The following is a 23,490-nucleotide window of genomic DNA, read 5'->3' as shown; positions in this document are numbered from 1 at the left end:
AAAAAAAAAAAAAAAAAAAAAAAAAAAAAAAAAAAAAAAAAAAAAAAAAAACATGTTTCTTCGTTTGTGCTTTGCAGCATTGGGGATTTTATCTGTATACAGCCGGATATATATATATATATATATATATATACGAGTAGAATTTCATCAAGTTTTTTCCACCGCTCTGCTCGGAATGTTCGAGATGGTTAAAATCACTTCCGAACATATTTTTAACTATTTGAAAGCATTTTTTTCTCCTTTTTACTTTGTGAATTTTAATTTAAATCCTTTATTGGGAATCTAACCAGATTAGCTGCAAACCAGACTTGGTCCAGATGAAGTAACTTTCAAGATTCAAGGTAATCTCTCATTTATGTGTGTGTTTGACGCGTTTTCTTCTATCATAATGATCTAATTAGATTGGCAAACTTTACACATGTCGCTATTGAATGTTGAGTAATTTTCTTCAAAGGCTAAAAAGAAAGCAATAGTGCGACATTGTGATAAAAAGTAGAGAGGCTTCATCATGCACTTTAAAGTAGCCTATGATTACAGCATAAAAAAGAAAGCCCTGAAAATACCCATTCCCTTTCACTGGAATCGAAAAACACTTGGAATTTTCTAGCTCTAGGAAACCAACACTGATAGAAGATGGGATTTCAACAGTTAGTATAGCTCCTTCCTGTCCTCCAACCATCTCCGCCTGCAAGAACAGAAGTTGTAAGACAAGCTTCACTCATCAAGTATAATGCTAAATAAACACGAAACATTCAAAGATAGCAGCGGTAGATTACTACTTACATCTTGTGATCCCATGTGGGTTGAATTTTGATCATGCGATTCTCGCCGTGTGCGTAATCCGTTTGAGCTCGTTTGGTGTTTCGAAATGCACAACAACCAATAGAGTAAACAGCAATAAGAAAAATGAGCATGACAATGTTGAGAACTGAGAGCTTATGCCAGTCCCTTCTTGCAGTCTCAAGGACACCTGCTTTGCATGAAATGCAGTCATAGCACAGCACGTTGGGCGCCCCATTCCACCGGTAGCAATCGGGATCTTGAACGTTCTCGGTGCATGAAGCCGGTGGCTTGCAGCACCCCGCCTGCAACCAAAATTTTGACTTGTTTAAGTTTGATCATAGAACCAGCAAGTGTAATGAAAATTTAGGAGAGTACCTGAATGGGAGTTATCTGTCTCTGTAAATAATTAAGAGGAGTCCAAGAAGAAACCTGGTTGCAAGTATTAGACCCCAAAATGCAGCTCTTAATAGTGACCCAATACTGAGGATTATTAACTCTATTCCTTAACCACACAGAATAATCCCCAAACCGATGCTCGCCGCCGTCGCCTCCGCCGCCTTTGCTGGCAACGATGAGGCCGAAGAGGGTGAAGCCCAAAAGCGTAGCAATGAGCAGCAACATGGCGAACAAATAGAGCCATAGTGCCCAAGTAACGTTGAAACAGGCCCCCACGAACCCCGCCAGTGAAATCAAAAGCACCAAAAACCCGAGCACCAGCAGCGGCGTCTGCAGAAACGCCTCGCAGGTGGTGCTGTTCCTAGCCATCCACAGGGCTCCCCCTATGATCGGGATTGACCCTAACAGCGTTAAGAAGTTCAGTAGCCCGATCACCGAGTTGCTCAATTTGTTCATTTCTTCTGATTTTTGGGTTTGGTTGTTGTGGGAGTTTTGTTTCTTAAATGGAGGGAAAATTTATTGCTTTTTTCCTTGGTCCTCCTCAGCTTTTAAGTTGGCCTATAAATTGTCTCTAAATACTTTTAAAAATGTACCAGCTTTTAAGACAGCATGCCTGGTGGTACTTAAATGATACTGGTTTAAATTCTCTCAGTTCCAACTTCGTTAACGTTCAATCCCGACCTCTTGTTTAACAGTGCATACGAGTCATGTTCATATTTAATCCTGAGCTCTTGTTTGACTATGCATACGAGCTATGTTCAGATTCGATCTTGACTTCTTCTTTGACTATGCATACGAATTATGTTCAGATTTGATCCTGACCTCTTGTTTGACCATGCATATGAGTTATGTTCAGATTCCATCCGTCTCTTGTTTGACCGTGCATACGAGCTATGTTCAAATTCAATCATAACTTCTTGTTTCATTGTGCATACGAGATATGTTCAGATTCGATCCTGACTTGTTTGATTGTGCATACAAGCTATGTTCAAATTTAATCCTGATCTCTTGTTTAACGGTACATACGAGCTATGTTCAGAGTCGATCAAATTAAACCATCAATCTCTAATGGTTTAATAGATAATGACCATAAAATTTTTATTTTATATTTAATAAATTGATAAATTTTAATTTATCAAGTCTACGTGTAATTTCTAACTTTTCTTTTTCTTTTTCTTTTTCTTGGTTCTTGGAATGGAATGCGAGATGTTTGTCTGTACCTTGGGCTGCTTGTTTTCTTTGCTGCCAACTTTATATATATATATATATATATTATTAAAATAAAATTTTAAAAATAAGAATAAAAGGGTTGGTTAGAAAAGTGTATTTGAAATTTTCTTTTTATTTTCCGACAATTTTCAAGCTTCAATTTTTTTTTTTCTTTATAAAAAAAACTATTCAGTTAAAGGGTTGGAGAATTCAATGAGTCACCCAGTTTGAGTTAATTTAAAGTGGGTACGAGAATGAGAATGTTTGCTTAGTCCATCACATCTAAATGGTACGAAAATTATCTATTTATAGTCAAATAAATTACAAATATATGGAAAGAATAATAAATAAAAATATATATGGTAATAAGATAAATATCTAAATATTTATCTTATAATAAAATATCAAATATGATACGTTAAAAATATATGGTCGTGAAGTATCACAAGAATGTTTTTGTTGATAGTACAACTCACACAGTGGTAAGAACTCATTTATCAATATTAATATTGGACCAACTAACCATCTTTTTCTTTTTTATTCATTAATATTTATTGTCAAGCGTAAAATATATTTTTTAAAAGAAAACACAATTATAATGGTTTATTTTTTAATTTAACAAATATAAAATAAAATAATCACAATATTTAATAACTTAATTTTTTTTAAATTATATCGATAACATTTTGTATTTTATATTTATTTTAAAAAATAATACATTTTTATAATAATAATAATAATGATAATAAAAAACACTTTCAAAAAGATCGAAAAAACAACATTTTTAAAAAATCTTTATTTATTTTTAACTATTTTTAATTTAACTTCGAATTTAAATGCGTTTTAAATAAATTGAATACTTAGTATAATGTTAAAAAACATAAAACAATAAAATAAAAATATAAAAAAAAATTAAAAAAATAAAATATTCGTTTATTTTTCATATAATTAAAAAAAAAGGCTCTCAATAAAAATATGATTTTTTTTGTTTTTTTATTGGTATTTATTTGTTTGTTAAGCTTCTATTCCGAATTAAGTGAAAAAATTAAAAATAAAATGGTAAGTAATCCAAGAATTAGTGCGTAGGAAGTAGTTGTAACTTGTTGAATTAGGTCCACCAACTATATTACCCAATTAGAAGAGTTTCCAAAATTTATAAATTTGGTATAGTAAATATTTATTAAATATTAAATTATAAAATTAACCTTAAAAAATTGTGTTTAATGGTTCTTTAATTTAGAATTTGGAATAATCTTAAATTTTAACTACTTTCTGTAATTATATTTTTAATTTTAAGAGTTGAAAAATAATTAGGTACATAATTAAATTTTAAGAATTAAATAAAAACAACCCAATTTATTTATTTAAAAAAAAAAAAAAACACTAACTCATTGAGCTGAGATATGTTCAAATTGGTTGTAAATATAAAACAGAGTGTCTCCGAAATCCAAGCAATTAAACCTATATTTCTATAACGTTAATATGTTTTAATTCAAACACTGTCGATTTAGCTCAAAGGGTTCTGCTATACATCTAGAAACAAAAACTCGTCACTATCACTATTATTTATCGATTTCTACCATTCGTCCCTCGTCTACTTATCGGGTGCATCCTGACTCTTGCTCATCTCTAGCAACTAATCAAGTTTCTTCTTTCCATCGAACTAATTCTAAACTAATTAATTTTAAAATATATCATTAATTAAGTTGACAGTTGACAAAAATTACACACATTTTTAACATAAAACATATAAAAAATTACTCATAATTTTTAACATAAAACATATACACTCAACTCATAAATTAAATATTTGAATTTATTTAAAATAATAATTCATTGTTTTTCTTATAATATACTTGTCCATAATATTATTAATAATTGTCTGCAACCAAAAAAAAAAAAAAAAAATCTGATTGTTGTTAAATATTATGTTCATTTATTGACATGCCCGTTACGTTTCTATCTATTATCTATTTATTTTCCATTAAATTATCTTAAAACAATTGTTTGGGACTTAAATAGGCTTTCGAGAACATTTATTTTTATTTTTAATAATATTTATAAGCTTTCAAAATTTCTAATAATATCATTCATTTAAAAAACATAAAAAATATATAATTTTAATAAATAATTAAAATGTTTTTGTGAATTTCTAAAAACTACGTTAACACTCTTAATATCTATAAAAAAAATATTAATAAAAGTTGGTGTTCTCGAAGAATATTAATGGTCAAAATTATATAAGTTTTTATTTTTTCTAAAAATTAAAAATGAATGTTATTTTTTAAAGTTTATAGATATATTTTGAAAAAGGAACTTTTTTTTTTTTAATTTTTTTTAAAATCACACGATTTTTTTAGGTATTAATGAAGTTTTTGAAGGTTAAGAATATTTTTTTTAAATATTTTTAAAAGTTGGCAAATATTTTTTTAAATTTAACCCTATTTTTAAATAAAATATTAAAGCCTTTTTATTTAAAATTAACAGTATAAATATTTTTTTTTATCTTTTATTTAAAAGTGCTAGAATATATTTTTTTTATTTTTTTTTAAGTTTAATCATTAAGCATTTGAAATTTTAAAATTAATTTTTAAACAAAGTACAAATAGTTTATTAATTTAATCTATTTATCAATATGTTTGTAAATTTGAATTATTATGGAAATTTTAACCTTTGGTTAAGTCAAATAATTTAACTCAATTTATAATTTGTATTATATATATATATATATATATATATATATTATTTTTGCATTCCAACTTTAGCCCCGCCACGGGCGTTTAATGGGGAACTCCAAATACACCGATGAGGTAATTAATACTTTTTAGACTCCGCAGCATTCATTTATTAATAGAACAAAATAACAAGAAAAAATAATAATAATGATAATAATAATTGCAATTTTTCATTAAATTTTCGGACAAATTGTGACGTGGTCCCCATCCACAATGAAATTACAGTCAAGTCCATATCTCACATCAAAAGAGGTAGGGTAAAATTGTCAGTTCGTAAAAAATAGCAACAGTACACGTGGCAGCTTATGGTTCTTGCACTTGCTGGCTGGGTCAGGTCAGGTGAACCGGATATCGGCGACAGGCAATGAAGATGCCGGGAAGATTCCCCGACGTCTCCTTCACGTGCCAAACCTGACATTGAGTGCGCGTGGTGCACACGTCATTAGATAGTGGTTTGACTTCACACATGCCATTCGTACGTGCCTTTGTGCTTGCTAATTTCTACGCACGTTTTTTTTATTAATAATGTCACAAAATATGATTAATATATCAAACCATAAATTTAATTATCGGATAATTTTTCTTCTTTATTTTGTGAGACAACTTCCGTTCATATATTGATCGCAATAATTTTTTATTTTTTTTATAAACATTAATGGTATTAATGTTACTTTTTCAGTCGGAAAGATATTAATAAATTTAAAAAAAAAAGGATTTTTAGATTTTTTTAGATAAAATGTAAACTATTTCAACAAAATTAACATGAATATATTAAATTTTATAAAAAAAATGTTAACAGAGATTTATTTTTATTAAAACAACAATAAAATTAAATATTAATATATATTAAAATGTGGACGAAAATGAAATAAGCTACCAAAATAATATTTCAACTAAAAAGGAACGAAGAAATTTGAGAAAAAGAAAAAATGAAAATTAGTGGACGCGAAAAGAATAATTGAATAAGGTTGAGAGTTTTGTGAGATCCGGAGAACCAATCTCCCCCCTTTCTCTTCTGTCAGGGTTCTCTATCGTCCCTTATCGGTTCAATTTCTCACTTTCTCGCGCCGGAGGCAAAGAGGGAGAGAGGGAGAGAGAGTTCGGAGAGGGTCGCTGAGGTGAAACGAAGGGCGGAGATTGCGAGCTCGAAGTGAGATTGAGGTTTTGCATGTGATGGCGCAGAGTCTTTCAATCGGCATTGTCGGTTCCATCTGATTCAAAACCCTTTGAATTCAGCCGTTTCAGTCTCTATCTATCACGTACGCCTGTATTGGTTTTGGTTCTGTTTTTCTTCGTCGTTTTGGTGGTTTCTGTTCAAGGTTTGGTCCGGGGTTATTCGTGTGGCTCGTCGTTGCTGCCACATATCGGCGTATTATTGTTGTTACGCGGCCAGTGAGAGTAGGCAGAAGCGATCGATATATTGAGTTGATTTTGTTTTTGGTTTTCTCTTTGGCGATTGCTTTGGTATAAATGTTTTGTTAGTGAGGCTTCTTGCTTGACATGGTTGCGAAAATAGTTTAATTGATTTCGGGCGGTGCTATTCGGCGCGCTCCTTGTGCTGTGCGTTGAAAACGGTTGTTCTTCGAGGGTGCCCATGCTACTGGCCTCATTTTCATGCCGCCTGAACCTTTACCCTGGGATCGGAAGGACTTCTTCAAGGAGAGGAAACACGAGAGGTCAGAGTTCCTCGGACCTGTGCCTAGATGGAGAGATTCAACCAGTCACGGATCCCGTGAGTTTAGTAGGTGGGGATCAGGTGATTTTCGCAGACCGCCAGGTGAGCTACAGAGTTGTTGGTTTCCTTTCTGATTTTTTTTCGAGTCTCTCAGGTTTCAATGATTCGAGATATCGACATGTCGGGCTCTTTTTAGAGACTCGTAGTTCCAATCATGTACTTTTCTTATTTTGCTTAATTGAAACTTAAGAGAAGTCTTCCTTTGGATCCTATCTTCCTCATAGATCTAATCGACGAAGGATTTATCATCTAACTATTATGATTTATGAACTCTTTATCACATAATAGTCGGTATTGATGGTTAGATCCGAGGTTTATCTCCTGTATTAGTCCCGACTAGGAATCTAAGTTTGGCTGCAGAAATTTCCCGGATAACCTTGTTTTAATCTTTTTCCCTATTTTTGGTTCTGTGCTCGTACTGATTGTGTTTTCTTTTGCATTTTCATTTTCTGCTTTGAATATTTCTGAAGGTCATGGTAGGCAGGGTGGTTGGCATGTGTTCTCTGACGAATATGGTCATGGATATGGGCCTTCTATGTCATTCAATAACAAGATGCTGGAAAATGTTAGTAGCCGGCCGTCTGTTTCACATGGCGATGGGAAGTACCCTAGGAATGGTAGGGAAAGCAGATCTTTTAGTCAAAGAGATTGGAAAGGTCATTCCTGGACAACAAGTAATGGATCTACGAACAGTGGTGGTAGGCTGCAGCATGATCTGAATTATGATCAGAGGTCAGTTAATGATATGCTGATATATCCCTCTCATTCTCATTCTGACTTTGTAAACTCCAGAGATAAGGTAAAAGGCCAGCATGATAAGGTCGATGATGTCAATGGATTAGGCACAAACCAGAGACGTGATCGAGAGTACTCAGTGAGTTCCTCAGGGTGGAAGCCTCTTAAATGGACACGTTCTGGTGCCTTGTCTTCTTGCACTTCAACATCGGGCCATTCCAGTAGCACAAGGATTGCTGGTGCTTTAGATTCTAATGAGGCGAAGTCTGAGATTGTGTTGAAAAATGCACCGCAAAATTTGTCTCCTTCAGCTGATTCTGCTGAGTGTGCTATGTCTTCTCTGCCATATGATGAAGCAACTGTCAGGAAGAAGCCACGGCTAGGATGGGGTGAGGGACTTGCCAAGTATGAGAAAAAGAAGGTTGAAGTTCCTGATGCTACTGCCTTTACAAATGTTCATGCAGAATCTACCCATTCTCTGAATTCTAGCTTGATTGAAAAAGGCCCTAGATGTTCAGGATTTTCTGATCGTACCTCACCTGCACCACATTCTTTTGTCATTAGTGGTTCCTCTCCAGGTACACCGACCTCTTTTGTATGTTTGTTACTGTGTGGCAGTTTTTCTCTTCATACGGTGTTTATCAAGTGATAATATGTCAATGTTTCACATTCAACTGGTTGCTGTAGAAGAAGAATTTGATGAGTGTTTGTGTATTTATATAGAATATAAAATAGTCTCAATCCGAGTTTGGCCTAGCTAGAAAAAAATGCTTTTAATGTTTTCATTGTCATAAGAAGTTACAGATTTTAGGGGTAAAAATGGAAATTGTTAACTACATATTATAGTTAATAAACTCAGCGTCTTATTGTGGTAGACTATATTGTGTGAAAGAAATCATGAATGCGTGTATTTAACTTCCAAGTACCAGAACTTGAAAAAAGAATTACGAAGATTAAAAGCATTAGTGGGTCAGGGTGGGTGACTCCTAGGGGGGAGATGAGAAAAACATTCATATCACCGGTAGGATCAAGGAAGGAGGAGGAGAGAGGGTTCACAAAGAAGTTCTCATTTTGTGAAGACACGAGAATAATGCCTAGGAAGGGTTTTGTTAGGTTTGAAGACGAAAATACCCTTGTGGCGGTGATGGTAATAAATGAGTAAGAAGATGCTAACAAAACTATGAGGGGCAGATTAACCAAAGAGTAAACAGAATTAGGCATGTGTTGAAGATGGATAAAAATTAGGAGTAGAATTTGATAGTTGACAAGACCACAAGAAAAGTAAACAATAATCTGATGGTTGACATCTCCTCATGATTGCTGTATGGGTGGTCACATTTATTTATAAGAAGGGGCGGATTAACGAGAGAGAGAGAGTAAAAATAGACATGTCTTAAGGGTAAGATTAGGCATATCAGAAGTAGGAGTTTTCTTGGAGAGATATATATATCTTTAGAGAGTGATAAAGAAAGATACAATTACTTGGACCGAAGACAAGATCAAAAGAAAGGTCAACGGTGATTTGATGGTTGAAAATTCCTTTGAATGATTGTGGTACGAGTGTTTCCTTTGTTGAACATTTTAAATAGCTTTCTTTTCCACAACTCTGTGCTCTAGTTAGGAAGAATAAAGAAAACTAGAGTGATACTTGTCTGGACCGATTCGTCCTTAGGTTTGGATATGTGACCAATACTTCAAATTTCTGATATCCATTACAACAGTATACATCTCACATTAGTGACTATCTCAGAATAGTCTTTATGTTGCCAAGGTATCTTAGAGAGAAGGATTTCATTCAGAGAAATTTTGTGCTTTTAAGTACTGCCATGTGTCATGATCACTCCAGATTGTTGTCTTCCTTGCTATCAAGTGAAATGTGTTGCAATTTACTAAATTTAACTTCTACATCTATGTTAAATTGTGTAGGTGGGGATGAAAAATCCTCTGGAAAGGCATCAATTGATAATGATGTCAGTGACTTGCATGGTTCACCCAGTTCTGGTTTTGAGAATCAGTACGAGGGAACATCCCCTGTAGAGAAGTTGAATGATTTTTCAATAGCTAAGTTGTGTGCCCCACTCATTCCGCTGCTGCAATCTAGTGATTCGATTTCAGAGGATTCCAGTTTTATGAGTTCCACTGCCTTGAGTAAGTTGCTTATATATAAAAAGGAAATTTCTAAAGTGTTGGAGACGACCGAGTCTGAAATTGATTTACTTGAAAATGAGTTGAAGGGGTTGATATCTGATAGTAAGGGTTACTTTTCTTTCCCCTTAGCATCCCGTTCTTTTCTGGAGGGAGAGAAATATTTTGAGGAGAAAAATGATGTCACTAATACGGTTGCTACCCTGCCAGTTGTTACTTCTGCAAATACTATTTCAAAACCAATGGAACATTCTACAAGTGACTTGGAAGAAGTGCATGCTGATGTCAAGGGAAAGGATAGGTCTGGGAGGTTGGATGTGAAGGAATCTGTCATCACGAAAGAGAATCTAACAATTTCTGATTGCAGCAGTGAAGACAACGTTGTGGCCTCTGTTGACAATAACATGATAATAAAGAGTGAAGGTGTCACATTAGAGCCCGTTTCTAGTGATATATATGAATTTGCTGATGAGAAGGGAGATAGTGTGTTGGATTTAATTCTGGCATCCAATAAAGAGTCTGCCTGTAAGGCTTCTGAAGCTTTAACCAGGCTGTTGCCTGCCAATGAACGTAAGCTTGATATTTGGAGCACAAATGCCTTCTCACAGAATCAATGTTTGGTGAAAGAGAGATTTGCGAAGAGGAAGCGGTTATTAAAATTTAAGGAGAGGGTAATTACACTTAAATATAGAGCCTACCAGTCCTTGTGGAAGGAGAGTTTTCATGTGCCTCCTGTAAGGAAGTTACGTGCAAAATCTCAGAAAAAATATCAGTTGAGTTTGTGGACAAATTACAGTGGTTATCAGAAGAACCGATCTTCCATCCGATTCCGTATGCCTTCCCCTGGTAAGGAGACATCTAATCTATATCCTTATGTTCAAAAATATTTTAAACAGGTTTTTGCTCTAACGACTTTGTTTTTCTTATCCACGTTAATGACTTAATTTATCTGAAATATTCCTTCTGTTTTCCATTTTGTTCATTTGGTACTCCACCTTTTCTCAGTAATGGGATCAGTGTGCAAGTCATATCGTAATACATATACTTCACATCTGTCTGTTAATTCTGGCGTCTGTGAACCCCAGTTGAAGTGCTTGGTTGAAATCTTTTCCCCCTGGAATGATCTTAGTGTTGACTATCCGCATCATTTCTAGTTTTGGAATGCTGTACTTGATATACTCACTTTAGTTTATTTTCGGAGGTTCTCTGAGAAGGCATTGCGATGTTAAATAAGTTGACTGCACGTTCTTTTTTGTATGGGATATGGCTACTTATTTGGAAGGGGAGAGGAGAGTTTGCACGTGGGTCTACGCAATATGATGGTTTTATTATACTTTATTCGTCTTTAACCGTCCTGTTTCTATAAATATCATGTCTTTCATCTCAAGTCTCGTTGTTGGTGACCGACTCTTTGCTCATTTTAGAAATGCTTAGGTCATGTGGAATGAATGTATAATTTGTTGATTTTGAATAATTGAACTGGTAAACGCAGAAGTAGTACGAGGGAAGAAGGGTCTTTTGGCATATAATCATTGCACTTAGTATGTCGAGTATGGCGATCCTGAATTAAGAGATAACGCACGTCAAATTTTATTGTCTTTTATTAATAGAACTACTGATGGTGTATGTGTATGATAGAAGATTGATCAAATCGGTCTGCTAATTTATGTGATCTTAATGCTTCTTCTGACGGTATATTTCTTTCCTTCAATCTTTGGTGTTCAAAGTTGATAGAGTTCTCTATGAGCTTTGTTATCTTTTTTCAATTTTTCGTTGTTTTGCATAATGGTTTGTTGATTTTGCCCCCTTCCATTTATATCATTACTTTGCCTTCTTGTAAACTTTTTTCATCTTTAAATCAGGAGGCGTACATCTTTGGAGAATCTCCTAACGTGATACAATTGATATTATCATTTTGAATTTTAAAACTGGCCTTGCAGCAGGAAATCTGAACCACCCAGTCTCTAACGCGGAGATTCTTAAGCACATGAGCATGCAGCTTTCTTCTAGTCCCCAGATTAAGCAGTACCGGACGACGTTGAAGATGCCCGCATTAATTTTGGACCAGAAGGATAAGATGGCCTCGAGGTTCATCTCTAATAATGGATTAGTTGAGAACCCGTGCGCTGTTGAGAAGGAGCGGGCAATGATTAACCCGTGGTCCTCAGAAGAGAAAGATGTTTTCATGGAGAAGTTGGAATGTTTCGGAAAAGATTTCGGGAAAATTGCATCCTTTCTTGATCATAAGACAACAGCAGACTGTATTGAGTTCTATTACAAAAACCACAAATCCGATTGCTTTGAGAAAACAAAGAAGCTGGAGTTTGGGAAGAAAGTGAAGTCCACCAGTAACTATTTGATGACAACAGGAAAGAAATGGAATTCAGAAGCAAATGCTGCTTCTCTTGACATGTTGGGTGCTGCGATGGTCCGTGCTCATAAGTATTCTAGCAGCAGGTCTGGTGGAAGAACAGCGTATCGCACAACTCAATTCGATGATGATCTTTCAGAAAGGGCCAAAAGTTTTCATGGTTTTGGAAATGAAAGAGAAAAGGTGGCTGCTGATGTTTTAGCTGGAATATGTGGTTCCCTGTCTTCAGAAGCCCTGGGTTCATGTGTCACGAGTAATTTCAACCGTGGAGATGGTTCTCAGGATTTGAAGTGCAAAAAGGGTGGTGCTACAACCGTGTTAAGACGACGTATTACAAACAATGTTCCGCAGTGTGTTGATGATGAGATTTTTTCAGATGAGAGTTGTGGAGAAATGGATCCTTCTTATTGGACAGATGGGGAGAAGTCGCTTTTCATAGAAGCAGTGTCTGTTTATGGGAAGAATTTTTCCATGATCTCTACCCATGTAGGATCAAAATCCACGGACCAGTGCAAGGTCTTCTTTAGCAAAGCACGAAAGTGCCTTGGGTTGGATGTGTTATGTTCTGCAAAGAAAATGCCAGAAGATGGAAACGGACATGGCGTTAACGGAGGTGATTGTGAAGCAGGGGTAGATACCAAAGATGCCTTTCCTTGCAAACGGGTTAGCTCTCAGATGGTTGATGACTTGCCGAAGTCTGTGACGTGTATAAGTGGTGGCGAAACAGAGTCGAAGAATCTGCAGTCTATCCATCTGGAAGTCAAGGAGAGTAATCCATCCTCAAAGACTTGTAGTAATGCTGCTGTGGATGCTATGGTGTCTGATGATGCATGTAATAGGAAGGATGGCTTTCTTTCGGGTTTTGATGATGACTGTCAGTCTGTGAACTCTACCCATGATAAGAACGGTTTGGTACTCGAGCAGCGACACGCAGTCGTATCTGATGAAATTGCAAAAGAACAAGGCATTTCTGCTTTGGTTGCAGCATTAGTTGGAAATGATTCAAATGCTGAAACCAAGAGGGTAAGTGTAGATACTAGCAGTGATCGAAGTGATAAAGCCCACTCCCACACAGCAGATAACTCTTCAATGCCCTTAAATGCTCATGTGAGCTCATTGTCTAAAGAGGAACAAGGGTGTCATCACGTCAGAGTGCATTCACGTAGTTTGTCTGATTCCGAACAATCATCTAGAAATGGTGACTTGAAATTATTCGGTCAGATTCTTACACATTCCTCGTCTGTCCCGAGTTCAAAATCTGGATCCAGTGAGAATGGAAACAGGACCGAGCTTCACCATAAGTTGAAGTGCAGATTGAAAGTAAATAGCCATGGAAATCTGATCACTGCCAAGTTTGATCGTAAAAATTCTTCTGGCCAAGAGGAGGATGCTCCCTCGAGAAGTTACGGGTTTTGGGATGGGAGTCGAATGCGAACCGGGTTTTCATCACTTCCTGATCCCACTACCCTACTGTCCAGATATCCTACATTTGATCATTGCTCCAAAACCGCCTCTCTGATTGAGCAGCAGCCTATTTGTAACGGACAGAAATCAAATAGCAATCAGATGTCTGAGGTAAATAGTAGTAAGGAGGGAATTATTGTAGGAAAGAATTGTAATGATGACGACGACGAGGATGCATCAGATACTAAATTGCATTGCAATAAGGCTGCTGAGGGGGGTGGTGGCTCATAGAAAAGAGAATTAGCTGGTAGTAGATATGTTCAGAGAGCCTTGTCAACAGAGGCCCTCAGCAGCAAATTGTTTCTTTTGCTGCACCATGTACCATAGTTTCGTTGATGTCAATTAATGATAGCAGAATTTGACGGTTCTTATTGCCGTCTCTTGTGGGCAAAAAGAGGGCAAGTATTGCTTCAGAATATTACATTCTTCAGTTTCTTACATAAATCCCACTGCGAGTTAACACTTTTATGGATCGCCCCTGTTCAAGCCAAGGGAGCCGTCAACAACGCCAATAATGTTGACATCCTTTTTTCAATCCCAAGTTGAATTTGATCAGAACAGGCCATTGGTTATCCCTGGAGACAAATCAGGTTAGCAGTTCTTAATAGGGCTCTATGGGTATATCTTTAAAATTATTTCTAAAACCTTCTAAATAAATCTTTTGAAAGTACTTATTCTTATCGAGTTTTCATTCATTCATTCCCACATGAAAAGTTTTCGCCTTGACATCCACCATGCAATGATTTATTTATCCCACTCTATTTCCGGCATCTTCAGACTCCCCATGTGTCCGGAGGATAGGGGGAAGCGGGGCAAGGATCTTGACAACCTTAAGCAACAGAGGAGACCCTCTTAGTTCTAGTTATACAACAAGAAATAAGTTAAAACATAATTCAGTACCTATGGCCATTGTTCTATACGAAAATTAAATGCAGCCATCACAAGAACTTTTGCATCTCTTTTTCAAAAGCTTACCTCACTGGTTTTTGGGTGATGAAGGACCAACTGATGTGCGTGCAAGTAGTAGCCACAATCTCCAGGCACAGGTTTCGTAGGCCTTTGGTAACCTCTGGACAAAATATACGTGGTTTTGTTGGAAAAAGTTGGAATAAAAGGATGGGGGCGTTAAACATTTCAACAGGGAATACTTGCTAATACCCCTATCCTACAGAACAAATGCATACTAATGCGTGAAAATTCTGTGCATGCCATTCCAAACATTTATGATACCAAACATATTGATTGTCTGCTTTTCATAATTCACCCTAGACAAAAAAGAAAAAAACAATGATCCTTGCTACAAGTTTTATGCGGGCCAGAACAAGGAGAATGAAATTTTTTATTAATTGAAACAGCAACTTCATACCCGTCTTCTGCAAAACTCTGATCTACCAACTCAGAATGAAGGCAGTTTGGTTGCCCGCCAGCAACATAGAGAGGATCACCTACCAGGAAAGCAGAAACGAAAAAGTAAAACTTTGGCAAAGAATTTTCAGCACTCGTATTGAAAATGAGAAGTCACAATGATGCAAGTCAACTGACGGTTGTTGGACGTAAAAGTTGGTCTATAAAACCAGAACACCCAAAGCATTTGAAAGCTGAAAAATTACATAATTTTTATAAACAGGCTTACCTATTAAAGGATGTCCTATTGAAGAAAGGTGGATGCGGATTTGGTGGGGTCGTCCAGACTGAATTTCTACCTGTAATATATATGACGTAATTTAAGGCCTTCGAACTGTGGTGCATCACACGATTCATTCTCCTTTTCAGAAAAATTTCACTACTGGACCAGCTGCAAACTCTCTTTATATGGCTTCTAAAAATAATTTATGAAATCTCAATCAATGCTAACTAATGTATGAAAACAAAGTCGAGCATTGAGACCTTGGCAGTAGATCCCATCACAAGCAGAACATGCGAATGTCGAAGTATAAAAGTTTGTTCGTTGTGCCTGCTATGATTGCCACTAAAATTATTCTTCAATGCCCACACATCTTCCCCACACTCTTATGTTCGTTAGTCTTTCTAGATTGTCATCTAACAATATATATATGTGATGGTCAGAAAAATATGGTCCATGCTTTAAATATATACATGATGGAGAATTGACAGTACGTGTCATATAGGTGCATTTTAGGTTGCATTCGAGTGAGGGAGGGTTGGAGTGAATCATAAGTCAAATGGGAAGCCTAACAAAGGAGTTCTGGTAGTGATAATTGATGATCAGGAAAAGAATCAAAGATATTCATTTATATTAAAAAGATCCCATTAGAAAAGAAATATAAGTACATAAGAAAACATAAAAGTCAAAGATGAGATACCTGGACCAAAGTGTGTTTGCCTTGTTCGTCTCTCTCAAGAACATTGACTTTACTGTAAGCTGGTTTCCCTGCTCAAGTTATTAATTCAAAAAAGCAAATATGATTGTGTTGAAACGAGTAAATACTGAAGAAACGGTCAGACACACAACAGAAATAAACATATACAGTAGAATAATCGTGATGGCCATCTAAACTTTATCAAGAATTCCACACATTATGCCACTCCTCTTTCTTAGCCAAAAACTTTGAGATGGGGGCTTTCCCTATCTTGTATATTTTAAGGTATCAATACCGTCTTCTCAAGAAAAAATGGAATTTGTTGAATAAGCAGATAAGATGCAACCAAAAACCTGAGGAAGTAGCAACATACAGGCCCTGAGCAACCCCTGGATATCGCATCCTTCCAATTGGCTGATCAATGCTAACCTATAAAAACAACACTCTTAATCATATATCTGAAGTCCACGAGAAAGAAAACCTTTTTGACAGGAAACAAAACTAGCTTTCAGTGCACAGTGATGTAACAACCACTTATTGGACCAAACCCCCAATTATTCGGAACCCGAACTCGGAGCTTTAAATTTTCAACTACGTGCAGAGATTTTCATCCTCACTTGTATGAAATTTCAGAACAAATGACCCTTGCTAGACCGTCCAACAAATATCATCTAACATTGTAGAATTACTATTACTAGCTCAGCAAATGGCACTGTTAGAACAGTATAGAAATTTGAAGGATGAAATGAAAAGAGTTAACCACGCGAAGTTATCCAAGAAATATCATAATATATAATATACCTCGTCATCATGAATTATTCCAGCCACAAGTGCACGGTATATTTTTGAAATTTTCCTCTTTGTACCTTCCTCCATAGTGTTGTTTCTGAGTTGGGGCTCAAAAGTTAATAATATGGTTGGAATCAATCACTGATATAAGACAAAATGTCCTTAAAAAATGAACTATCTAAATTTACAACTAAACTTGATTTAACCGATTTTAGCCAAGAAAAGTAAGAAAAAAGAAGACATTATATGTTTAGATGCTCTAGAATGTTTGCATCATTTTGGCTCATATTGATTTCTATTTTGCTAGAGAAAAGCTAAAATCTAGTAACTTGTGTTCTAAAATTAGGATCATTATTTATTCATTTTTATTTTTCTTTACTACAAAAAAAAAGGACGAGAACAGGATACTAACATTAATGAAACTCACACGGTTGGGGGAGCTTAGTTATTTGTTTACCAGACAGATTTCACATTTATCTATCTTTCTAGGTTTGCAAAACAAGTGGTCCCAAATCATTATTTAGGTATCCAAATCCAGAACCTTCTTCACCCTGGTTGGTGCACGTGCATCTAACATATGATTGAGAAGAATGTTCATGTTTTTTTCTTTTCCTTTTTTGAGTTGAACTGTGGAGATGAGGAGATTAGAACCTTTGACCTCTTGGTCGAGGTATCCGGTTGAGCTATAATCATATTAGCAGAAGAATCTTCCTATTATACTGTAAAATAAGGTAGAAGTGGCATAGCAACAAAGAAAAAATTTCCACTACGGTAAAAATTAATTTTACCATCAAGAAGATGATGAACTAGGAAAGCCACTTAGAAATGGTAGGAGACGTAAACTCATCAGCCTATAGAAACTACTAACAAACTAATCATTCTCTGAATATATATAATATACAGAAGCAAGACAAGAAATGTACGTTGCTTAACCTGTTTCTCCCAACGCAGGATGTTCCATCAGCAAAATATGCAGCAAACTGTGTTCTAGCGAGCCTCGTTTTTGCACATAATAATATACCTGAGGTACAAAGATGAGTAAATAGAATTAAGCAGAGGGACTAGTGAAGCATTTAAAGACAAAATTGAAATACATTTCCTACATAGTTGATTAGTGTATCACGAAAGGAAGAAAAATAATCCTTGTACCAAAAAGTTGACAATAGTTCAGAGCCAAAGGTAAATGGTATCTTGTAAAAGGAAATCGCAGGATTAGTGTATTTATGAAACGGAGTAGAAGAGCAGTGACATTCGTTGGCATTAATTTTGGCAATATGAACTCCCACGGAAGAAATACAGAAACAACTTCAAGGCTTCACAACATTGGTAAATGAACTGATGATGTTTCTATCCTCTAATTAGGGTGCTAGATAAATTCCTACTGCTGACATCTAGAGTTGAAAGAAGCACCCTAAATCTCATGACTAATTTCAACTCTTCAACATTCCACTGCAGTCTCAATAATTGTTTCATTTCACCACAAATCGCTACTACCTTGTGCATATAATGGTATATTGAGATTTTAACAATTTTCATTTGATATTGGCTTATAGGCAAACAAGTAATCAGATATCCAACAAAGATAATACATAACAATAAAGCATCTGCATATAAATGGAAATCTCGTTCGCCATCGGGGTTTATGTAATCTAACCTGAAGTCCCCCTTCCTAGGCGATGAACAGGAACAGGGTGCAACTCTTCTGAGACGGAGGAACTCTGCTTGCTTGACCACCATTGAAGCTGCGTCAAAACTGTCCGTTGCTGGAAGACGCCGCCAGGTAATACTTGCAAGCCAGACGGTTTATTTAATGCAATCTGAAGAATAGTTAGTAGTTTCAACTTCATCGAAACTGGAAGCAAACAATAACACAGATTACAAGAAAAAAGAATGAACCAGCTAGAATGCATTTACCATTTCATCGTCTTCATATAGAACCTCAAGTAAATAAGGGGTATCCGGTTCTTTCCACGGAAGTCGACGATAAACTACTTCAGAACCAATCCTACAGATTTTGTAATATATGAAAACACCTAATCTGTGATACAAACTTTTGAACATACCATTAAATCTGGAGTAAAGGAACCAGGGTGAAGAACCTGAGAATTGTTTCGGGATCTGTGATAACCTGACCATCGATCGTTATCTACACTTACCAGATTGATTTTGTTTCAAAAAAAATTTATTAGAAAAATACAATGAAATACACACGCGTACATGTTCCAAAAAATGTCATCAATGCAACCTCACAAATGCTTTCATTACCTAAATTAAAGACCACCGTACCTGTTCGTTCTGAATTCGCTGCAACCAGCTGCAAAGTAATCGATGTAAAATAAGTTTCATTAATAATTAGCAATAACCTCAAAAATATCAAACTCGAGATAATCCGATAATCTAGGCTGACTTTGAGTAGGCCTACCCTTCCAGTGGAGCCGAACTCTTATATTTGCGAGAATAGAACTCGATCAAAGACATCCCTGGACATATTATCACGCAAAGAGGAAGAAATCACAAAACGCAAAATGGAAATTTCTTCTGCATAAAGCGGAAGTGAACAGAAAGAAAGAGAACCGGAGTCGGAGGGTTTAACGACATCGTTGTAGAACAATCCGTCGTTGAGATCGGGCCATGGAATTCCGATAACTTGAAAGGATCTTCCAAGCATTATAGCGATTGATCTTGAATGTAAAAATCAAGAAACGAATTTACACAACAATGATAATTGAAATGCAGGAATTCAGTACAGAATCAAGGGCGGGAACTGGAAGTAGCGTTGTCTTGAAGAGGAGAGTAAGAGGGAAATAAAAACTTTCAACAATACCTCGACTCGGTCAAATCGGTAAAAATGGTTATATTTATATACCCAAAATAATAATAATAATAATAATAATTTCCTTTTCTTTTGTACCTAAATTATAAATGTGAGCGATTTAATTTTAATTTCAATTTGACATCAAATAGTTTTTACAAAATTCTTAATTTAACTCCCATGTTCTGAATTTAATTTCAATTCAAAATTTATAATTAAAGAATTTCAATCCAAATTTGATTAAATTTGTAAACAATATTTTGCCCACTTTAATAAAATTCACCTATTTTAAAATATTGGAATTAAATTCACCTATTATGCCGATTACGGATAGCAACAGTTCGTGTTTCAAGATAAGTCTAATGGGGAGCCCACAAGGCGATATCAAGAGCACGCATATGTCAAAGCACGCCAAAAGGCGCATACTCAGCTACGATTGAGACGATGACGTCTTCATAGGCGTAACAGATGCCAAAGCACGCCAAAAGGCGCATGCTCAGCTACGATCAAGACGATGACGTCTTTACAGGCGTAACAGACGCCAAAGCACGCCAAAAGGCACATGCTCAGTTACAATCAAGACGATGACGTCTTCACAGGTGTAACAAAGGCCTGAACTTTAGCTGCCGTCTCAATCCGCATCGATCTATGTCCCAAGTCAATTAGCGATTACAAATAGCAGCAATCTCCACTTGGAAAGGGTTCATGAAAAACCCTCCTCCATGGCTTTTAGCAGAGCAAAATTGAACACCACATTCCCACCAAGACTTGATTCACAGAGAAAGAGAGAGAGAGAGAGACGTTTTATTTCATCATTTGATATTTTGAATAGTCAAAATGATGCCAAATAAATGAACAAACTGGTATAATATAATTGAAGAATTACACTCATTAGGATACAGTGCAGAAAACTCACAATAAATGGTGAAGAAGAGATCAGCAGGGCACGTTGGTTGGTGAAGGTGGCCCTGCTACTTGAAGACTGGTGGCTGGACTCCAGCTCTCTATGTCACCACAATGGCCATTCTTCATGGTAACCACTGACAAAAGCGTGGATTCGGCTAGAGAATCTTGGAGGGTTAGTTTTTTTGAAGCCACTGCCTTGACTCGGAGTCGCTCGGCCCTCGAGCCGATGACCTGTCCTAAAACTGATGCTGCAATTGTAAATGCCATGGCTGACTTGGGCATTAAGATAGATTTCCTAAGCATAGCTATAAATGGAACAGCTGCATGAACAGCAGCAAACCAAGAGGGTGAGAATTTTTCTGTGTGTTCTCTCCATATTCCTAATGGTACATTTGCTGCCATGCCGAGTAGACCGATTGCGAGTACTTTTGCTGGTAACGGTTGGGGGCGGAGATTCTTTGCGAATGCAGTCTTTGCTAAAGCTGCTCTTGCTGCAACTACTGCTGGTGGGCATCTAAATTTCATGCCTGGTGGGGGCTGAAGAGCTTTTGCAACAAGCGGTATGACATTGCTAACAGCACGGTATGACTTTGCAATTGGGCAGTTCCCCATTTGTAGCCACTCATTACCCACTGCTTCATGCTGTGAATTTCTACCCTGAAAATGAACATAATGATAATTCATGAGGACAGATTGCATTCATCCTAGATTGTTAGCATATGAAATTTATCATTCTTCACCTAGCAGAAAAAGTACACAATGGTTATAAGCCATAGATGATTAACAATGGATCACCTGCGAAGAAGACTCTTTCTTGGATGACTCAAATTTCTTCTTCTGATTTTTCCACTTCTCTGAAAATGAATCAAAGCTGAAGGGCCCTCCAGGTCCGAAGGATGAGAGGCTAATAGTGGCAGCCTTTGCAGCTAAAGGATTGAACTGTGATGGGGCTGGTTTGAGTTCTACACACTCTGGATGCGTAGATCTTCCAGAAAGTGGAACCACTCCATCTCGACCATGGAAAAGCCTATATGCCATGTCAAAATTGGGAGCATCTACAAAAATTGGCCCTTTAGCTCCACGTACCTATAAGGGGAGTAGAAGCAGCTATTAAATTAATTATAAATCAGAAAAACGTAACAACAGCCTATATTGAAGATTGTAAGGTAAGAACTAACTATAACACTTGGAACTCTATAGCTTATTGGTAATAGTAAACAATGCAATAAGAGGATAGTTAACAGAGGAACGTAACAAAGCAACAAAGTGAACTTTATTCTATTTGGTATCAAGATGTACAGATAACTTTTGACATGTATTTCATTCCTACTACGTTGAAATATAATGTTAGTGAAATACTGATACATATCCGATTTTCTATGTGGTTTCCATAGTTGATACATTGATCAATGCTGTAATTTATAAAACAAACGGGTAGATTTATATTTTCGTTTGATATCTTTGATGAAATCATGAAACAAGTATATTCAAATATAAATTCAGAGAAAGAAGATACTTACAGGCACTGGGAATGCCATGGACGAGGAAAATGAGAAATCTGTCGGTTCATTAATATTCCTTAAGAATGGACATCTTTGAATATCCTGATTAAAAGTTGTAGAGTCCTCTGCAAAGCCTCCAGGGAAATTATCCATTTATACCTTGAATAACTTAACCTACAAAAAAATGGAAAGGTCCTCATAAGGTTTTTGTGGTAGAATCTGTACATATATAAAAGAAGAGTACACAAAGAAACAACATCCATAGCATGAAGGTTTTTCTTTTCAAACTCAGCCATAAAAGCCCCAAAACCCACACGAATGCTTAAAGCCAATTTTCACCCAGAAAAAATTGACCAAAGAATTTCCTATATCATCTGGAGGTCCAAATTACTATAATCACTCCAACAATCAGGAGAAGTCATGCAGGTACTTGTAAACAAGGATTTGTAAGTAATTAAAGAAACGGCAAACATAATCGAAGTCAAATTTACAAAACAAGAAGAAAAAAAATCCGGTTGCTAATTATGTCAACTTTCGCAACTTGATCAAACGGATAAAAATGATCATCGAACTAAGGCTATTAGTAAAACAATTCCAAAATAATCAACTCAGAACTGAATCCTTAGCTAACGGATCACATAATACAAAACTAAAACGCACAATCCAGAACAATCCGAACGGATTGAGCTCGTAAAAGCGCATGTACGTCAAACAAGTCAGGTCGCACAAAAACTCGATAAAACTTCAACAGAAAACGAGAAAACGAAAGTATAAACGCAGCGCAAAGTCGGATCGGAAAACAAATCAAATCAAATCAAATCAAATAAAAAGAATGCAGAATCATACCTGGAGATCTGAGAGAAGAGAAGCGGAGATGCTCGGAGAAGGAATTATGGAGAGGAGGGTAGGTGACGGCAAAGACTAGAGTAAAAAAAGGAGATGCTTCGTTGTTTGATTTTATTTTATTTTATTTTTCTTTTCCAGATGAAACGACACCGTGCAACACACACGCCTTTGTTGGAGTTGTCGATAGTTGAATGGAAAATACTGTAATTTAACGGCGAAATTTCTGGAAGGGGCCGTACGGCGGGCGACCTAATCCTGGTCAACGCTTTGGTTTCCTCTTCCTGCCAAAATGGACTTGGCGGTTGGCTGATTGTGGGCCCACGCGCCACGCGCTTCACGTTCTTTTACTCTGATTTTCATTTATTAATTATTAATTATTTTCACACCTTAGCCCTTTCATTTTTAATTTATTAATTATTTTTTACTTTCCTATTATTTCTTGAATTTTATATTTAATAGGAACTTACAAAATAATAATAATAATAATAATAAATTCATAATATACTATTTTTTAAAAATTGGCCTTATTGTAATGAGTTTGAGATTAATTTTTTTAATTTTTTTTTATAAATTTAAATTTGATATCGAATGATACCATGAGATAAATAAAATTTTAAATTAAAAGAGCAGTAAATGCATACATGAACAAACACAAAATTCTAAGATTAAAAAAAAATGATACGAAGAAACAACAGAAATCACACAATGGAATAAGGAGCCATAAATCCAAACCGAGAACAC

At 35.9% G+C, this 23,490-nt stretch overlaps 5 protein-coding genes across 10 annotated transcripts in view; 2 read left to right on the top strand and 3 right to left on the bottom strand.

Moving 5' to 3' along the window:
* LOC111445478 (rhomboid-like protein 19) overlaps positions 1-1,401 on the top strand; it is a 5,968-nt gene extending 4,567 nt beyond the window's left edge. The window contains exons 9-10 of the transcript XR_002710861.1: positions 291-341; positions 1,299-1,401. The gene's annotated coding sequence lies outside the window, so the exon portion shown is untranslated. The remainder of the gene's footprint in view (positions 1-290; positions 342-1,298) is intronic.
* LOC111445479 (tetraspanin-6-like) lies at positions 403-1,830 on the bottom strand. Its single transcript, XM_023083880.1, has 3 exons — positions 1,159-1,830; positions 784-1,085; positions 403-685 (listed from the first exon to the last, which is right to left on the bottom strand). The coding sequence occupies exons 1-3, from the start codon at positions 1,633-1,635 to the stop codon at positions 649-651; spliced, it is 816 nt and encodes a 271-aa protein (XP_022939648.1). The 5' UTR covers positions 1,636-1,830; the 3' UTR covers positions 403-648.
* A 4,264-nt stretch (positions 1,831-6,094) lies between these two features.
* LOC111444673 lies at positions 6,095-14,017 on the top strand. 3 transcript variants are annotated; one of them, XM_023082656.1, is made up of 5 exons: positions 6,095-6,900; positions 7,329-7,590; positions 7,651-8,171; positions 9,520-10,584; positions 11,679-14,017. In XM_023082656.1, the coding sequence occupies exons 1-5, from the start codon at positions 6,738-6,740 to the stop codon at positions 13,802-13,804; spliced, it is 4,137 nt and encodes a 1,378-aa protein (XP_022938424.1). In that variant the 5' UTR covers positions 6,095-6,737; the 3' UTR covers positions 13,805-14,017. The 3 variants fall into 3 exon arrangements, with proteins under 3 accessions (XP_022938424.1, XP_022938423.1, XP_022938422.1); XM_023082655.1 differs by having other exon boundaries at positions 7,329-8,171; positions 11,682-14,017; XM_023082654.1 differs by having other exon boundaries at positions 7,329-8,171.
* LOC111444674 (RNA pseudouridine synthase 5) lies at positions 13,958-19,515 on the bottom strand. Of its 4 annotated transcripts, none has more exons than XR_002710722.1 (15): positions 19,258-19,515; positions 19,106-19,163; positions 18,970-18,997; positions 18,783-18,829; positions 18,598-18,688; positions 18,338-18,500; positions 17,617-17,704; positions 16,696-16,780; positions 16,248-16,323; positions 15,898-15,965; positions 15,207-15,276; positions 14,940-15,018; positions 14,549-14,642; positions 14,245-14,402; positions 13,958-14,148 (listed from the first exon to the last, which is right to left on the bottom strand). XR_002710722.1 is itself a non-coding variant. In XM_023082659.1 (15 exons), exons 1-14 carry the CDS (start codon positions 19,349-19,351, stop codon positions 14,322-14,324), a joined length of 1,122 nt encoding a protein of 373 aa, XP_022938427.1. In that variant the 5' UTR covers positions 19,352-19,515; the 3' UTR covers positions 13,958-14,148; positions 14,280-14,321. The 4 variants fall into 4 exon arrangements, 3 of the variants coding, with proteins under 3 accessions (XP_022938427.1, XP_022938426.1, XP_022938428.1); XM_023082659.1 differs by having other exon boundaries at positions 14,280-14,402; XM_023082658.1 differs by having other exon boundaries at positions 14,143-14,402.
* Positions 19,516-20,279: 764 nt separating this feature from the next.
* On the bottom strand, positions 20,280-22,859 carry LOC111445588. The gene is made up of 4 exons (XM_023084062.1): positions 22,750-22,859; positions 21,922-22,077; positions 21,197-21,487; positions 20,280-21,058 (listed from the first exon to the last, which is right to left on the bottom strand). The coding sequence occupies exons 2-4, from the start codon at positions 22,054-22,056 to the stop codon at positions 20,432-20,434; spliced, it is 1,053 nt and encodes a 350-aa protein (XP_022939830.1). The 5' UTR covers positions 22,057-22,077; positions 22,750-22,859; the 3' UTR covers positions 20,280-20,431.
* Between the last annotated feature and the right edge of the window lie 631 nt (positions 22,860-23,490).

Source organism: Cucurbita moschata, unplaced genomic scaffold, assembly GCF_002738365.1.
Source record: "Cucurbita moschata cultivar Rifu unplaced genomic scaffold, Cmos_1.0 Cmo_Scf00007, whole genome shotgun sequence".
NCBI classification, from domain to species: domain Eukaryota; kingdom Viridiplantae; phylum Streptophyta; class Magnoliopsida; order Cucurbitales; family Cucurbitaceae; genus Cucurbita; species Cucurbita moschata.
The sequence above is the reverse complement of the archived record's forward strand: the minus strand, read 5'-3'. Positions and strand labels throughout refer to the sequence as shown.

Coding starts and splice junctions, on each gene's coding strand:
- LOC111445479 (XM_023083880.1), bottom strand. CDS start 1,635: ATGAACAAATTGAGCAACTCGGTGATCGGGCTACTGAACTTCTTAACG. Junction 1,086..1,158: donor GACAGATAACTCCCATTCAG/GTACTCTCCTAA, acceptor TTTTGGTTGCAG/GCGGGGTGCTGCAAGCCACC. Junction 686..783: donor CCCACATGGGATCACAAGAT/GTAAGTAGTAAT, acceptor CTGTTCTTGCAG/GCGGAGATGGTTGGAGGACA.
- LOC111444673 (XM_023082654.1), top strand. CDS start 6,738: ATGCCGCCTGAACCTTTACCCTGGGATCGGAAGGACTTCTTCAAGGAG. Junction 6,901..7,328: donor TGATTTTCGCAGACCGCCAG/GTGAGCTACAGA, acceptor ATATTTCTGAAG/GTCATGGTAGGCAGGGTGGT. Junction 10,585..11,678: donor ATTCCGTATGCCTTCCCCTG/GTAAGGAGACAT, acceptor CTGGCCTTGCAG/CAGGAAATCTGAACCACCCA.
- LOC111444674 (XM_023082659.1), bottom strand. CDS start 19,351: ATGCTTGGAAGATCCTTTCAAGTTATCGGAATTCCATGGCCCGATCTC. Junction 18,501..18,597: donor TATATGAAGACGATGAAATG/GTAAATGCATTC, acceptor ACTATTCTTCAG/ATTGCATTAAATAAACCGTC. Junction 15,966..16,247: donor GTATGTTGCTACTTCCTCAG/GTTTTTGGTTGC, acceptor TAACTTGAGCAG/GGAAACCAGCTTACAGTAAA.
- LOC111445588 (XM_023084062.1), bottom strand. CDS start 22,056: ATGGATAATTTCCCTGGAGGCTTTGCAGAGGACTCTACAACTTTTAAT. Junction 21,488..21,921: donor CCATGGCATTCCCAGTGCCT/GTAAGTATCTTC, acceptor CTCCCCTTATAG/GTACGTGGAGCTAAAGGGCC. Junction 21,059..21,196: donor AGAAAGAGTCTTCTTCGCAG/GTGATCCATTGT, acceptor GTTCATTTTCAG/GGTAGAAATTCACAGCATGA.